General features: G+C 39.1%; 2 protein-coding genes across 7 annotated transcripts in view; one reads left to right on the top strand and one right to left on the bottom strand.

The window, feature by feature from the left end:
- SMCO4 (single-pass membrane protein with coiled-coil domains 4) overlaps positions 1–2,711 on the top strand; it is a 28,690-nt gene extending 25,979 nt beyond the window's left edge. The window contains exon 2 of the mRNA XM_074535138.1: positions 1,631–2,711. Within this exon, the coding sequence (XP_074391239.1) occupies positions 1,763–1,942 (180 nt within the window). The 5' untranslated portion in view covers positions 1,631–1,762 and the 3' untranslated portion in view covers positions 1,943–2,711. The remainder of the gene's footprint in view (positions 1–1,630) is intronic.
- DEUP1 (deuterosome assembly protein 1) overlaps positions 2,486–12,472 on the bottom strand; it is a 47,916-nt gene continuing 37,929 nt past the window's right edge. For all 6 annotated transcript variants that reach the window (XM_074535137.1, XM_074535134.1, XM_074535131.1 and 3 more), the window contains one exon: positions 2,486–9,553. In XM_074535137.1, the coding sequence (XP_074391238.1) occupies positions 9,383–9,553 (171 nt within the window). In that variant the 3' untranslated portion in view covers positions 2,486–9,382. The remainder of the gene's footprint in view (positions 9,554–12,472) is intronic.

The following is a 12,472-nucleotide window of genomic DNA, read 5'->3' as shown; positions in this document are numbered from 1 at the left end:
AGATTGCATCCAGGATGGACCATATAAAGCCAGAAGTATTGAGTCTTTGCCTTGTTGCTGGTTTTCTGGTACCACAGGCTTGCTGTGATAGTCTGGTCACTTCTATCAGTCCAAGTTTACCACAGTTATTCCACATTGTACCTTAAATGATGCGAAGCAATTGTCTGGATGAGATTCGCAGCAGGCAGGTTGTTACCTGTGAGGAAGGATGAAAAGTCCTTTGTAGCTGCACATAACCTCCAGGTGAGGATTCTTGTTCTGTATGTGAGTGTTTGAATGTTTTTAGCTCTGTTGTGCTTTTGTGATGAGGCTGATGAGTGAGATTGAGTGGCAACACCAAAACAAAGCATCTCACTCTCAGTGAAACCTCTAGTTTTTTGAAAAACATAAGACAAATTGTATCATCAACCAGATATGACAAATCAAGAGGAAATCGTGTCTGGGCTGAACTGAGCTTTGCACCTTTGCTAGTTGACATATGCTGCTCATCTACAGCAGCACATTAAAATCATTACATTTTCATTTAAAGAAGAGGGAAAGAAAAAAGGAAGTTGCAGTAACCCACTAATTTCTACATACATTTTATTCTGAGTATATGAGAGTGATGGAAAAACCTGAGTACATCATGTACTTCAATTCAACTCAGTATTTGATACCAGTAATTTTTACCCTCCAAATCTGTGTTTATTTATGTGTGGCCTGTGTCCAGCTGTTGTGCCATGGCAGAACTGGGGGATGTGGTGGAGAAGAATATAACCAATGGCTGGCATCCACCCTCGCTGTGCAATCAGGGGCAAAATAATTTTGGGTATGGAAATACTAAGCCCCTACTAACTCTCATTTCAGAGAGGCTTTCACACCATGCTGTGTTTCTGTTAAACTCCCTTTGTAGATACTTCTGTATTTAAAAATTGTCTAGGAGATACTTCAGAACCACTAAATTCTACTTTATTGATGACTGCTTGTCTACACCAGTGGTTTGTTAGCAGACTCATTATCGCTTGGGCTTCTTTTCAATTGTCAATGACAGCTGCAATAAGTGTGACAGCACTGAGTCATGTTATGATTTAGACTTTGTTGTGTGGCAGCACAACCAGAAGTATTAAATTAAGCAGCTCTTTCTCCCTATTCCTTCCTGTTGGAGTATCCTTTATGCCAGTAAATACCTGTTGTGGATGATAAAGGCTTGTGGCAGGGGTGTGCTTGCCCATCCATGTTCTGCAGGTTTGAGGGCGCCACAGCCCCTGAGCAGGAGCCTCCTCCCTCTCCTCCGAGGGCAGCTGGAACCTGTGTTCATGCAAGACTAATTCAGATTATTTTCATTAAGTCTTTAGCTGTATTACCTTCTTTGCTTTGGAGGATAAAATGTATGGTGCTGGGCTTTGTTTCTGGCTTAACAGAGTACAATACAAGTTCAGGGTCCTTGGACTGATACACACCATGATGAACTGCTCTGGTTTTTATGGGGAAAGTGTTGTGTGGATGAGCTGAAGTCCATGATTCTGTTTCCTTGAGATAAGCTGCGTTGGTGTCCATTGGATGAAAGGTTTACCAAGGGAGCTGCAAATGTTTTTAAGGATTGCAGTATGTGTAGATCTTGCTCAAAAGAATTGTTTTCTTTCTTTTGCAGTTTCTTGCATAGCCAAGCACTCAACAGAAAAGGAATTCTTCAGCATCTTGTTTCAAAAGACCTTGGACAATCTTCTGCTGTTCCACTCCCTTTGGTCCCACATTTAAGCAAAAAAAAGATCCAAAGAAGAGGATGAGGCAGCTTAGAGGAAAACCTAAGAAAGAGACCTCCAAAGATAAAAAGGAGAGAAAACAGGCAATGCAAGAGGCCCGGCAGCAGATCACCACGGTGGTGCTTCCCACACTGGCTGTCGTAGTACTGCTGATTGTTGTGTTTGTCTATGTAGCCACTCGTCCCAATACAACTGAATGATGCAGCTTTTCAGACTCTCTAGCTTTGGGATATTAATTTTACCAAGAGCCAAAAGGAACTCTCTGCCACTCTTTTAGTACTTTGCAAAGGATCTTGCTGGTATTTTCAGTCTTTCTCTTGGCTAGAGTCCCACAGATTCTCTTTAGGAATGTAACATAAAACATATTAGTGAATGTGCTAGTACGTTTTATGGTCCAGTTATGTGCCTTTCAGACTTTTAAAAATGGTGTTTTTCTTAAAGCTGTTTGAAGCTCTATATTGTAAAAGAAAATCGTGTTCTGCTATAAATTTGTAAAAAATCAGCTTTCAGCTTTTATCACTGTTACGGATAATGTTGCTCCCATGAGCTCTTGTATGTCTATTTCAGAATTTCCAAAGAAGTACATTTCTTCTTTGTACTTAATGTCATATGAAGTGCTTTGATTCAGAAAGGATATATTTATTTTTTGAATAAAAGAAGTCTTACTTGGAATCTTCAAATTATTTTGCAAAAAAATGTGACATTGTGAGAGCCTACATTGTGTAATAATTTTTTCATCAACCACTATATAGTTCACTCAAAAAGAGTTTCTTTTTGGTGCAAGATACCAACATGCAAAGTGAATACTTCAGGACCTGCTGGATGGAATCGTACAGAATTTGGACAGGGAGATTCTGCCAGATTTTGGTGAAGTAACTAATAACAAACTACATAAACACAGTTGCTTATCTGAATGTTCAATATTTGAAACTGTGTAAGTGGCAATAAAAAGGTGATTTTGCATACAAATCCTTGATTATTTCTTTTATTAAGAAGAGAGAAGTAACAGTATAACTTTGCTCTCTGACATGTTTGCTGAAGGTAGCTGTTGTCCTCTGGCATGCCCCCATCCCCTCATTGGAAGGAACCTGTGAGCACAGCTTGGGCAGTTTAATTCTAGGAAATTAAGCTAAAAATTCTCATCAAAATGCCTGAATGACCCTGTATTCTACTACAGTCCTTTCTCATTGAAGTATTTTAAGGCACTCAATAGGCATTAACCTTCAGGAGATTTTGGAGAAGGAGATTGAGAATTCTTCACTGCTGCTTAAATGCCAGCCAAGCAAGGAAGAACGTTGATACTACAGTGTGCTGGTGCATGGCAGGAAATATTTCTATGCTGAAAGTTAAAGGTCCCTTGAGTCTTTCCTTCATGTGCAGTCTTTTGGCTCAGGCACAGTCCCAGTGAAGTCAGCGGGACTCTTCACTGAGGTGCCAATGAAAGAGGGGGCTGTGTTTCCTGCATCGCCCCCATGTACTGCTCCTGTGCAGAATGCTGCTGCCAGCCAAAGTTGCTTTACAAAAAAAAACACTTCAGGTGAGCAAATGCAGGTCCTTGCAGTGTACTTTGCCCTAAGTCCCACGTTCCCACAGCAGGCACAGCAGGGTGAGCCTATGGCTGGCTATAAACCGGCTCCACTGGGAATATGCAGATACCTGCTGGTGTGAGGAGTGGCCGTGGCTCCTGACACATTGCTACTGCTCTTGGGAGTGTCCAGAATAAAACTGGCCCTGGAGACCGAGATGTTTTTGAAATAGAAAGTTTACTAAAACCTAAAGAAGGAGTTTGGATGAGCTGTGAGCTTGTTCCCCCCTGCAGGTTGCATCATAGCTGGGATATGTGCACAAGGAGCTGCACGGAGAGCGTGGCCGGCGTGGTCTGACTGCCGGAGCGTTTACCCGCCGAGTGGCCGACGGGAAGGCTGCTGGCCAACCCCTGTGCTCAGCGGGCCGTGTGCTGACACTGAAATTATCTGTGCTTTGCACTGACAACCGCTCCCTCTCCTTCAGCTGGGGAGCTCTGAAACGATGAATCTGTAATGGTAATTGCTTAGTCTGTCATCTCCCAGCTGCTTCTGTTCTCCTAGGCACCAAATCCTTGTCCTATTTTTATTTTATCCTCAGTCAGGGATGGCTGTAGTGGAGCTCTGGTAGTTTGCATCTTTTTCAACTGAGCTGTTCAGCTTGAATAAAATTTGTGCCTGAGCAAGTGACCAAAAGTGTGTGCAATTTAAATATGCATGTCCTGCAGGGTACTTGGTGTCTCAGGTGTCTAGAATAGAAGTGCAGTTTTTGATAACCTCTTGCACAGATCCCTCTTCATCGCCCTCTTCCACAGATTTTTAACCAGGGATTTCTGACCCTTATTGTTCTATACTACTTTGTGATGGCTCTAATGAAGTTCCTGTGACTTCCCCATCTCTGAGTAGTAGCTGATTTCAGTTCCTTTTACCTGCAGGGTTTTTTTATGAGCCCAGGCAATGATTTTATAATTCAGAGAGCCTTCCCTGAAATTGTTCAGAGTCCTTATGTGGTTTTGCCCCACCTTCATTTTCTGCAAGAGTGGAGTCTGCGACTTAAGAGCAATGAACTGATGAACTGGCTGATAACAGCTAAATAGGTAAAAGGTCAGTTGGGTTAGATAACATTTATGATTACTCCTCTAATGAGATGTTACATTTCTGCTGCTTTTTCTTATGCCCTTCCTTTATCTCTTGTCATCTGTAAATTCTTCAGGTCACAATAATAATATTTTCAGAGACAAATGTCTATTAATATGAACCTAGAGCTAATTAAAGATGTGTATTTCAATTCTCTGAAATGTGCAATTTTACTGAGTGCTAATTGAGAGGAAAATAGCGTTACACTTTATGAATAGTTCCTTATGTAGTTCCTTATGTAGAAGCTGGAATTGATTTCACAGTTTAACTTAAAAAAAAACCCAATATTTTTTTTCTCAAGTAAACAATAAAGTTGGATTCTGACATTTTCCACCAAATTCCCTTTTGCTAGTATTGAATATAAGAATGTGGATTTGGAAAAAAGGTATGAAGCCTCTGCAGACAGAAACTGTCAAAAATCACTGAGTAATAATGGGGAAATACATAAATGGTGGTTGCCCAAATGTCAACTTGTGTGAGCTTCTCAGCTAAAGGTGTAACTGCGCCTCTGTTTTTTTAACTGTATGTATTTCTCCAACTGTCATTGCCTTCAAAAATGTCTTAGAAATAGGGTTTCAAACATTTTCCCAGCATACAGTAGCTTGTGGGCAAAATTGAATGATTTATTACAAGCATTTTCCAGAAAACTCATGCTGAGACACTTCTTCAGCAGTGTCTTATGATTTCCAAGAGTGCTCATTATCAGGTGAAGTCATTAAAAACCTGCCATCGCCTTCGGATAAATCAAGTTATAGAAGCAGTTTTTTAAACTTGATTTTTCAAAGCATAAATCAAATCTGAGTCAAATACTTAAACATCAAGGTTTGAATGGAGTTTTATAAAGGTCTGCGAAGCGCTAAGAAAACAAAGCGATCGAGTCAAGCATCCTCGCAGTGGATAAATGCCCAGCTGTGTTACATAGCGCCCCCGCTCCCCAAAGCCAGTGGCACTGCCTGTGGTCTGAAGGAAGAACTACACATATTTTTAGAACTCAGAGAGATTGGCTCCTGGTCTCATGTTTCAGTCCATTACAAAGAAAATATTTACTTATTCACTGATGTTCAGTTTAAACGCACACACCAGAGAAGATGCCCTGTTCTTTTTTCAGACCGTTTACCTTCAGTGCCCACATGGTTCATGTACAGCTTTGAACACTCCTGCAGCTGCGAAAGAGGTGAAAGAAAGATTCATCTGTTGGTTTAGGAAGGGACACAGGAATGCAGCATATTACAGTCTAGGGCATTGCTCAATCCACTAGCAGAAACTTAGATGCAGTACATTAAATTACAGCCTATTTATGGGTTTGAGGCTCTCCATGTGATTAAAGAGTAACTCCAACACAGAGAACTTTGAGATCTGATCCCCACAGCGAGGGAAAAACAACACACAGTTCCCACATTGGTTTACCCAACTCCAATGAACTCTGCCTAACCTAGCATTTTCTCAGCAGAAGCTGTGTGTGAGGAGAAAAAACCCACGTTTTCCTAGCACAAGGCAGTTTGCGTGTAAAATCTAGTGGATAGCTATTTTGAATTGAATTAAACAGAGAAAATGAAAGATTGTGCACGATGTAGTTGGCTGTTGTAGGTTGTAAAGCCAGAGGGGAATGACACAAGCTCAGGACCTCCCCAGCGCACTCTGCCAGCTGCTGAGTCTGTGGGAGACACAGGAGCAGGGAGCAGCAGGAGAGAGAGGAGCTCAGCACACATCTGGGCTGGCAGTGTAATCCAGGCTTTGATGGCTGGCAGGACAGACTGTAGCTGTGAAGTCACCCAGGGCTCGTGCATTCAGCAGGCTCTGTTGATGGCTTCCTTCTCATTCCACCAGTGGTGTTTAGCTGAGCTTTGAATTACTGCGTGCTGCTGGGCTTGGTTCTGTGTGCTGCTGTAGCGCTGTTAAACCAGGAATGAGAACCAGCTCCACTACAGTAAAGCCAGAGCAGTGACACTGGGGGTTAGGCACTTCCTGTACTGTCTCTGATCACAGCACAGATTTATTGGCTGTTGTCTAAGTCTTGCCCATTGGAAAAGCAGAGAGCCGTGCCTGTGATTGTTCATTTTTGGGTTCATCTGGCACTGTGTTTTGCTGCTGCAGTTTGCATTCCTCTCCACACTGGCTCAGAGTACCCACTGTCTGACATTCTTACATTCTTATACTCCTAAATTTCCCATACATAAAAGGAGAGAGTAAGAAATGGAAGAAAATGTGCTAAATTTCCAGCTTTCATGTGAGCCACTTTAAAATGGCTATTTAGTATTCAGTAACTGCTGTTTCAGCCCCCTCTGAGAAAGTTTTGGGAAGTGAATTGGACAGCAATGCTCTGGCAGCTCTTATGCCACCAACTATTTCAAAATTACATCTTGATGAAACATGTTGGCAACTGCATGCATTTGACCTCTGTTTTTCCTTCAGCCAAAAGGAAAAAAAAAAGCTGGTGACAGCCTGAACCATTGTTCTTTGTATTTAAAACAAGTCTTTCAACTGGGAGCCAAAAAATTGCTTTTCAGTACAGCTTTGAAAAATCATCAAAGTTCAGCAGCTTACAAAAATTTTCCATTGCCTTGCTATTCACAAAGTAGAATAGACATTTTCTGTATTTTTGGGCAATTTGCAGCTCCTGAAGATTGCACCTTGTCCTGTCACGAGGCTAATGATTAATACTTTTTTAAATTTTTATTTTTAATGGTGTTTGGAGGAATTTATAGCCTTGGACCCTTCTGACTATTCCTTTTTTAGTAATATACATCCATGTCCAACCCCTGTCCATAAATGAGTAATTTCTCAGTCTTTATTATTTCTGCTGTCCATCATTCTTTAAAAAGATCTTATGGTGTGATAACATCAGGAAGATGTATCTTCCTTCAGAAACTTCTCACCTGCTCAGCTGAGTTTCTGCCTTTTAATGCAACTAAGGTATTCAAAGCAGTGGCCTGGCTCCAGCTATACTACGGTAGGATTGGCCTCATTTAAACTGGGGATTGTCAGATGAGCAACTTTTGCTGTTTGGTTGAGAAAGAGAAGGACAACCTTTCTGGTTAGTAGGTGTTTAAAAAATGGCACCTTGATCCATCGTGTCTCAGCACATTTGTGGCACAGTGCTCTCTGAGCAGGCAATAACAGTCACAGGCTGCTCAGATATAGGTACTTCACAGTTTTCAGTGTTTCTCACAAGCAGTTCATTACATGGCATTGCACAAAAGCCAGGCTGAAACTAACTCTGGTATTTTATTAGCCAAAATTAGTAGCCTGCCCTAAACTAAAAGTTCTACTGTATCTAAGTTTCTGCTAGTGGATTGAGCAATGCCCTTTTTAAGTAGATCTTATAAAGCTTTAGGAAAAAAACCCATTGTATCCATTTTTGATGATTTCATTCACTCATTCTGCATCATGTCACAGATCTATACCTTGAGTGGTGTCCTCATACCTGAACTGGAGGCAGACACATACATTTCTTTAAAGATCTGGAGCAGACTGTCATCTTGTATGTTTGAATCTGACAGTGGCAAAAGACTCTGGCTAACTGGCTATTTATTTTGCTCTTCTGAAAGGCAGTATTTTGCTGTCTTTTTGCTTATACAGATCTTCCCAGCTTAAAATTTAGCTTTATTTTCAGAGGTTTCTGAATTTCTTCATTAATTCTTTTAAAACTGCATCTCCCCCTAAGCTGAGGGTATGTATATATTTAGTTTGTTCAGATGTCCTTCCGTCATCTTTTTATTCAGTCCTTGTTCCTCCAGCTGAGTCTAGTAATTTTCCTGAATTTTCCTGTAAAAGGTTCTTTGATGTCCTCATCTTCATTGCTCATTTTACTGCAAGCTGAGCCAAACTGGTATTTAAAATCTTGGTATTTTGTGTAAGTATGATGTAGTGTATTTTGTCTTAGTGGAAATATAGCATCGAAAAACAATTTACATTTTAGCCATGGTCCTGAATATTAATGAGACTTCTTTTACTCACAAACTGGAGCAGTTTGACAGCCTGGTATTATTTTTATCCAGATTTTCCCAGGAAGTTGGCAACAGTATATGGTGGAAAGCAGTTCTTCAGTATCTCATTCACTGAAATTGGTGGTTCATCAACAGTGTCTGTAATTTCTGTTTCGCTTGCACAGCAATAGAATTCAGTGTGAATTGCAAATAAAAGGAATCTCAATATTATGCAGATTTTCGGCACATGTAGTTGAATTAACTCTGCTTGGTTATATAATGTTTTCCCATGATGTAGGAAAATGTAAAGAATTTAGAGCCTTACCTAAGACTGATCACATGTTGTGTGAACTTAAAGCTTTTCCTCACTGTTCCAATACAGTTAAACAACAAGCCAACACGGGAACAAAGCTTCAATCCAAAATAGGTGCTTTTAAACACAGGTTTTAAAAATTGTAAAGTCTAAATAGAAAGTGCCTGAGATCAGGTTCTGCTCCAGGTGAAGTCCATAGGTCTGGTAAAAGAGGAAATATGGGTGGCTTCAAAACATGTGCTTGGTCTTTTAATGTTCTTCTCACAGAGCAGCATTTCCAGAGGCCCAGGGCAGCCAAGAACCACCAGAGCATAGATAAGCTTTTCATGCCAGGAGCTGAGACATGGTTAAAGGCCTTTATTTTTTTTCTGTACAATCCAGAGAATTTCTCTTAGTTGATTCTAATTTCAAGGGAATAATTCCACTTATTAGCCCTCTGTACATTACAGAATTTAAAGTATCTTAATTTACAGTGCTCCAACAGGGTCTCTGCTGCACACAATTTAACTGTGCAAAACCCACTGGTATAATTTAGAATATGTTCAGAGTTTATTTTGTCATATACTCAAGTTACAATATACTTAAATCTGTAGGAGAATGATGATTTTCTTGAAAACTTGGTGTTACAAATACATGCTATTGGCAATGTGCCTCAATACATTAACCAGCTAGTTGCAGATTTTAGTTCTGAGAAACTCATGAGTGATTACTTGGTTTGTTTTTCTTAATTGTGTGACTGTCTTAAGTACGCCTGCTTTGCTGCATCCTGGCATATTTTTTTAGAGTATTTTCAGAATATCTTTGCAGCTCTTCAAGGTGTGAATTTAAACGTTCTTCAAATTCTCTGGCGTGTTTCTCTTCCTCTTGAAGGAACTTTTCTGCTGTTGCAAGGAAGGACATCTCAGGGGGAGACTGAGCAATGAATAGAAAATCATGGTTAGGCAAAACCAGCAAGTGCTACAACGTGTTTGCCTTATCAAATTCTACATGTGAAAAATACCTTGACCTACAGCAGCTAACAACACTCTAATGCTTTACACCTCTTCAAGAAAGCACCATTTTTAAAGGCATACATTTTTAAAGGCATCCATGTGCCTAAATGACATGGACTGAACGTTGTGTTTGATTATCTCTGATATTCATAGCATTAGGATATAGCTTGGCCATTAAAAATTTAAATATCCCACTAGACAGAATTAAACTGCTGCAGAACCTCCAAAATCTATCAACTACAGATTATGTTAGTTATTGGTATAGTGTAGACCAGGGCAGAGGATAATAATCTTTTTTGGAATGACAAAGTATAATTATCTTGGATACTGCTGATTGTCTCCTGTAATTTTAGCTCTCTGCTTCTGTGGTATGATGCTTTCTGAGGAAAGGAAGAAAACTTGTGCTCATTTCAGTACTATTAACTCCAAGCCCTGACATTCTGGAGAATGTACTAAATTTTTGTTCACTGCAAGTAATTCACTGAAAAATCTTCTTTCCATTTAATGAGCATTTAGTAGACTCAGACTGAAACCGTACCAATAATCAGCCTTTAGATGGTTGTCATGGGATGCAGAGTTCTATAAAGCAAAGGACATGTGTGAATCTTTGCTGGAACAAGTTCTAAATTTTTAAGCACCAATTTCTGTTAATTTTCTTGCTAATACCTAAGATACATTCATTGGAATATCTTTATCAAAAGAAATATGAAATAATTTTTCTTTTATGAACGATACTATGCCTATTTAAATACATTCAATGTTTTTTTTTTGTAGAGATAAATGCAATTTTATGACATGATTTTTTTAAGATTTGACTGCAGAAAAAACTTAGTATAGGGGCTTTAATAGAAAAAGAGAGGTAATCCTCTATTTTTATATTGTCATAAACTGGGAAAAATTATTGACATATTTAATCTTAGTTAAATAATATCTTAAATAGTTTTTGTTACTGATTAAGTTATTAATCTAGAATTTCAGGGTTTTTTTCTAGAATTTAAAAATGTTTGAAGTTTATGTGTTAGCACATCAAATAGGAATTCAAATATTCAGATGGTCTGTGGAAAAGGCCAATTATATTACATCCGTAAATTTTTACTCCAGGCTCCACTGTATCAGAATGGGGTATTCTGTATTTCCACAGAAACTAGAGACAGATTTGGACTTCAACTTTGTTGAAAACTGCTCTTTAGCAGCTTTTAAGGCTAAAAGATACTAACTAGAAAAATGCTCTAAAGCACCAATCCATTGAAAACCTTTGCAGCAGACTCTGAGATGAAATTTAGAGATTTCCTATACTAAACCCCTTTTCTTTTCAAAGTACAGAAGTGAGTGATAGCTGGAAATAAATTCAGAGTTTAATACCATCCTTCTTGAGTGAGAGAGGCTTCCTGATGTATAGGGCTCCTAAAATGAAATTCACAGAAAAAGCAGAATCTTCCTTTTCTCAATCCCTCCAAATGAATGTTTTAAAATGATGGCAAGATAAAGTGACTTAATTTGACATGTATGAATAAAAAAACTTAAAAGTACTGGATCATTTTTTACCATAACACCTCAATCCTAGTACCAGCAAGAATAAGAAAGAACACCAATCCTCTAAACTTTAAGAAAATGGTCGGACATCACCTGCCTTTGATTTTCTTCATAAACACATGCATGATTTCCCATTCATAAATTATCACTGCTCCCATATGAAGATTTTTTCCTGACATGCTAAATGCCATGGCTACGTGCCATTTATTCCTCCATGGGCTAGGTCACAAATACATCTCCTCATGATGTCAAGACTCAGTGACAGAATTGTTAGTACTATTTTAAATTATTTGAAGAAGGCTTTTGTATTATGGAGAATACATTGAATTTGGAGGCTTTTCCTGAAAAATCACCATGTGTTCCCCTTACTAAATACCAGAAATGGAATTGTTGATTCAATGCTGAGCAAATAAAACACTTTCAGTGAGAAGCATGAGAAACTGGGAAAATCTGAATCTGAAATACAAATTTAAGAGGTGTCATCACCTAGAGAAAAATGTCATGTTAGACTTTTCCTTGTGGACTGCAGATTTACACAGGCGCCAGTCCCAGAAAATTTAAATCTAGTTAGAAAAGATTCTTAGAGATTCAGGATAACAATGCTTAGAATTACTGACTCGTCATTGGAAACAGACTGGCCTTGCAATCTAGCCATCTTCCCAAAGTGTTAAATGTCCTTTGCTTCAACTGGTACTTTGATGTGTTTCTTCTTGAAATACACTGTAAACTCTGAAAGAGACATTTCTGAATTTCCTCAGAGTTGAGAGAAGAATGTTTATCACTTAGAATAAGCAGGTCATGGCTCCCCACAGCTCCTTACACGAGGGTCAGACATCACAGACTATGATTTTAGATAGGTCCCTAATGCATTGTTTTTCATGCACTTTGAGAGATGGTTTTATCTAAGCAAGTCTAAAAGGCAACATTCCTTGTTAGCAGCATTTTGCATTCCAAGTCTCTGGTCCGTTCTTTCATTCTGTTCTCTATTGTCTTTACTTTTGGCCTCTGAGGAAGAAAAACCACAAAGAAAGGGCTTTAATCCATGTCTCAGATAAGATTAATAGTTCTTGGTTTTGAAATTCTTTTTTCTCAGGTATTACTGCTTTTATGTCTTTTGGGTTTCTAACTGAAACTGGATAGGGATGGGTGCATAATAAGCTTTCCATCTAACTTGTCTGGGTAATAAGGCAAGGAAGACTCTATATTTTCATTTCTACAATGCCAGCTGATCTCATATTTCTTTGGTGTACACCAGTAATGAGAAACACTCATTTTCTGCCTCATCATTTGCTGGAAAGGAAGGAAT

The sequence above is a fragment of the Zonotrichia albicollis genome, chromosome 2, assembly GCF_047830755.1.
Source record: "Zonotrichia albicollis isolate bZonAlb1 chromosome 2, bZonAlb1.hap1, whole genome shotgun sequence".
Taxonomy (NCBI): domain Eukaryota; kingdom Metazoa; phylum Chordata; class Aves; order Passeriformes; family Passerellidae; genus Zonotrichia; species Zonotrichia albicollis.
This window is presented reverse-complemented; position numbering and strand designations above follow the sequence as displayed.